Below are 5,263 nucleotides of genomic sequence, written 5' to 3'. Positions count from 1 at the left end.
TGAATAGTAAATCTTTTTAAAATATAATCATAAAAGATGCACATACCTTGCAATTATATCATATGATATAAATATAAAATAATGAAAATCTTTTTAAAAGATAATTTTTCAAAAATAAAGAATGAACAAACAATATTTTATTCTATATATAAAGATACTGCTCAACATGTTATTAGCAAACTATATTCACCATATTATTCTAATTGTGTTACATATATTCTTGGGTGATTGACATGTGTAAGCAACAATCATCCGGACCGCTTCAACATAGCGAGAAAAAAAGAGATACAAGAGAGGTTAGCATTAATGTTATTGGTAACCAACTATTACATAATCCATATTTCAACCATATACCTCACATACTCCAATATTTATATTCTATGTACTACAGTTTTTATACTGCTATAATATATTCTAACCAGTCTCCGACAACCATGCATCCATCGCTATACAACCTATTTTCACCATCATTTATCGTAGGTTCAACCGTCACAAAGTTTTTGGCATACTACTCTCTTATGTCCTTTTCAATCTAATAATCCGAAAGATACAGATGAAATTCTTAAACTGCTAAAGTCTCTACAACATTATCAGTCTGACTCTAGTAAAAATAAGAAACCATCAAAGCATACAAGTGTATACGATAAGAAGGTATCTGCGGTCAAGAGAAAAATTGTCTGGAATCCACATTTGTCTGAGAGTACGATTGGTGTGAATACTGTTTCCATTAGAGACAAATTTTCAAGAAATAAAATAATTATACTGAGGACCTCACATAAATCCTAACCAACAAGCAAAAGGCACTCTTAAAAAAGAGTACACCAAATGGATATTCTATTAGCATGCATTCCCTAAACAACAAAAAGGCCGAGCACAATAAACGAAAAATTGAATGGCCATCCATAAGTTTGCATATCACAAGAATTCGCATCGATCATCTAAAGTTACATAACTTAGTAATCAAGCAATTTTATTTTTGCAGTGGATCCCGATTTTATTTAAGTCTCTTGCATACATGGATTTGGATAACCTGGATATTAAAATGGCAACCTATGTATTTACACCAAATAAAAGAAGGTTATATATCCCATTATCTATCTATCTATCTATCTATCTATTAAAGCTTAAAAAATGGTACACGATTAATGTGTTTCATATTTGTAGTGATGAGGAATTGGCAGAGTTAAACCCCAAAATAGTCTTGTGATTGGCATCGTGCACTAAAATCGTCCCTAAGATTCCAATTGCACCAATTATGTCCTTGAGATTGACAAAAGTGTATCACATTAGTCCCTGACCCATTTTTCATTAACAACGTGATGACATAACTGGATGATGTGGGCTGTTAGTGCCACGTGTCACTTCATGGTTTAACTATATGTAATGGTACGATGATGTGGTGACCAGTGACACGTGGCATGCTGATATGGATGGTTGTGCCACGTGTCACAATGCTATTTGGCCACGTGTCCGTTTGTGCCACGTGTCGCAACAGTATCGGTCCATGTTTTGTCCATTATGTCATCATTATAGATGCACCAAATTACACTCCAAGAAAATAGAGTATTTGTAACAAAAAAATTGTATCAAAATTAAAATTGTTACAAATTATGGTTTTTTTTATAACAATATTTAGTTATTGTTACAAAATAAGAATATTTTATAACAACAAAAAAATTTATTACAAAACATTTCAATATTTTGTAACGACATGATTTTTTTTGTTACAAATTATGTTTGCTTTCGTATCGAATTGTTGTTTGGTTGCAAAATATTATAATGTTTTGTAACAAAAAATTATATTGTTACAAAAATTCAAAATTTTTGTAACAAAATATATATTTATTTCAAAAATTCTAAATATTTTGTAACAAAAAATTAATTTGTCACAAAATATAATATTTTTGTAACAAGTTATTTATTTGTCACAAAATTCAAAGATTTTTTGTAACTAATCAAAAATTTTATTTCAACATATTAAATATAAGAATTCAAATTTTTGAAAATTAACATAATGAATAATTCATAATTTATTATATTTATTTAAGATTTTATATTCAAAAATTTATTTTACTAAAAATATTTAAGTCAAATTAATGATACTTTAAATTTAAAATTATTTTAAAAATTAAATAATAAGTCATTTATGATGTCTCTTTGTTGTTCTAGCATGAAGGTACGGAGAGCTTCATCAAATGAAGGAGATGGAGGAAGATAACTAATGTTTATATACAATTTTTATCACAATTAATTGTTTTATACAAAAAGAAGTTACAGTTTTGGTAATAGAAAGATAATGAAAAATTATATCACATAATCTGAATAATTGATATTCTTGGATTTAAACCATATTTTATAAAATATGATTAGTATGTTTACTTTATAATTTAAATTAAAAATAATTATTTGAATACATTGATTTATTGATAAATAAAATTTTATACTTTTTAAAAATAATCTTTACAATATCATATTTAAATTTTAAATTATTATTTTATTTTAAATATTTTATAAAATTATTATGAAAATTTCTAATTCTAACCCTAATACACAAAATTCTTAACTGGTTCCTAAATCCACTAACACACGCACACTCAGAGACAGAGAGGGAGAAGGGGGAAATTAGAAGAACGGAGAAGAGGAAGGAAGAGAGGGGAAAGAGCGCGAGGGAAACGAGGGAGGAAGGGGGCCACCTCCGTCGCAGCCAAGCCAGCGTGGTTGAGGTCGCCGCCGTCTCTGTTGAGTTCCACCATGGATAAGGCAACGGTGCACGAGAGAGAGAGAGAGAGAGATAGAGGATGTAACACCCTACCACACAGAGCCTTACGCTTAAGTCGTAAAGCAGAGGTGGCAAGGTATTATGACTTCTAAAAAAAATAAAATACATACTTATAGTAGTAGAAAGAAGATAATAGACTAGGATTTGATTAAATTCAAATTATTATAAAATTAGTTCAATTACTGATAATAAAAATAATTTTCTAAAAATAAAGAATTCTAATTTTATAAAATAAATTATAACTTATTTATATTTATATTTTTAAACTCATTTATATTTATATTTTTAAATTTGAGGGTCGCTACATTCTACCCACTTTACAAAAATTTTTGCTCTCGAAAATTGATATAAAATTAGAAAAGATTCATACTAACGTAACTTCCCTTCTTAAACATGTCAAAGAAAAACAGAAAGATTTGACATGCTTAGTTTGCAAATCCAGGATATTCTTATAGCTTAAAAGTCTACGCAAAGCGGAAGATACAAGATAGATTCGATGCATAAAGGTTATAAGGCAGGTTGGTATTAGAACGACGGGTTTATCGTTTTTAATATTCGCGTCATCTAGCTCTTAAGTTCTGCTGATTCTAATGGTGTCATCATACGTAATACTATCAAAATTGGTTCAGCCTCTAACACTAAATCTATCACAACTTACTTTTTCTCTCGACACCTAACTGGTTATTAAAGAGATATTTCTATCGGCCTAAATTCCTAGTCCGTGTCCAAGTCCAAAACTACGTCCAGTCTTTCAAGTCCTAAACTTCCATATCCGGTTATGTAACCTAATCGAAAATGAGGTCCTAGCTCTACACAGAATAAATCTGTCCTACGCATTCTGTATCATACTTACCTCGATCCTGTCATGGCCAACCCGCATTTGCGGCTCTTCCATGCGGACAATCCATAGACATGTGTCCTGGTGCTCTATATCGAAAGCATATTCTCAGTTCGGCCCTGTGCGGCTCCTCTGGAGCAGTCTCACCAAAGCTTTCCTGTAGCAGTGTCCACTTCAAGCAGCGATCCTCTACGAGCTGGCTCTTCTTAACTAACTCAGTGAAATTTGTTAGCTCTTGTGGATACACGTGATTAAAGATATCTCTCCTTAGTCCTTTCTCATACTGAGCACACTTCCATTTCTCATAATCAGCTGGATTTCCTTGACAAGTTTTTGAGAAACGGCACAGGTTGTCAAATTCACGGGTATAGTCAGCAACGGACATATCCTTTTGCTTCAGCTGCATTAACTCCAATTCTTTTGCAATACGAAACGCATGCAAGAAATATCTCCCGTAAAACTCTGTCTTGAATCTATGCCAAGGGACATCCGTTAACTCCAGCTGCAAGGTATGACACAACTCTTGCCACCAATTATGAGCATCTCCCTCCAACACATGAGTCACTATCTCCATTGACTGTACTTCAGGAACATGTTGAGTGTACAAAAACCTCTCCACTTCTCGAAACCATTGATCAGCCTCCAGGGCATTGGCGTTTCCATTAAACCGAGGTGGACCATTCTTGAGGAAATCAGTAAGGGTCATTGACCTATAGTATCGACTTATATTACTCGTACTAGCACTAAGGTTTCCACCTCGACATCCTTGCACTGGTTCAACCTCGGGATTTCCTCTCCGTATGTCTCGTTCGGATCCACGAGACGACATTTGGTCCCTGTTCACACCAAACAAGTGATATTAAGTTGATCAGTCTCAATATCGCAAGTTTAATGCTTCAAGTTCCAAATGCAGGCTCATGAACATTTATGCCACATATATCAATCAGATATCCTAATAGCACATACACACACCCAGAGTATGCCCAGAAGCATAATCAGTCCATCCCTCAGGCTCTATAGGAACGAACTGCTCTGATACCATAATGTAATACCGTACCACACAGAGCCTTACGCTTAAGTCGTAAAGCAGAGGTGGCGAGGTATTACGACTTCTAAAAAAAATAAAATACATACTTATAGTAGTAGAAAGAAGATAATAGACTAGGAGCCTTGAAAAATGGGTAAAACAAAATCGCAAAATGAAAAGCGCCACGCTCCGGAAACGGAACAACTTGCGTGTGAGTCAAACTATAACTATCAAACGTAAGATAATAAAAGTATGAATAGAAAGCCAAAGATACAAAATAACAAGCTCCTCACTCAGTCCGCGAAGTCAAGGCTGGCCAGAGAGTATCTACATATATATATACATATCCAAAACCCAAAATGTAAATAAACAAAATCCTGCCTCTCCGTAAACCTCTAGGAGGATAAAAAAGAATAAGTTATGCGGAGAGAAAGCTAAGTACGTGTATATACATCACTACACACCAAAATAACCCAATAACCACTTCGCTTCAGGTGTCCAGACGCCTAATGAGATACCTTTCGACCTGCATCTGAAAAACAACAATATAGTATGGAATGAGAACCGGAGGTTCTCAGTATGGTAAAAGTGCCCGCATAGTTAATATAAAAGGTCTCGG

The 5,263-nt window shown here is 33.4% G+C and overlaps 1 protein-coding gene across 1 annotated transcript in view; it reads right to left on the bottom strand.

The window, feature by feature from the left end:
* Positions 1–3,642: 3,642 nt before the first annotated feature.
* The window catches only part of LOC110276757 (uncharacterized), a 3,574-nt gene continuing 1,953 nt past the window's right edge, over positions 3,643–5,263 (bottom strand). Inside the window, exon 2 of the mRNA XM_021133866.1 lies at positions 3,643–4,453. Coding sequence (XP_020989525.1) covers positions 3,643–4,453 — 811 coding nt within the window. The remainder of the gene's footprint in view (positions 4,454–5,263) is intronic.

The sequence above is a fragment of the Arachis duranensis genome, chromosome 10 (genome assembly GCF_000817695.3).
Source record: "Arachis duranensis cultivar V14167 chromosome 10, aradu.V14167.gnm2.J7QH, whole genome shotgun sequence".
Lineage (NCBI taxonomy): Eukaryota > Viridiplantae > Streptophyta > Magnoliopsida > Fabales > Fabaceae > Arachis > Arachis duranensis.
The sequence above is the reverse complement of the archived record's forward strand: the minus strand, read 5'-3'. Positions and strand labels throughout refer to the sequence as shown.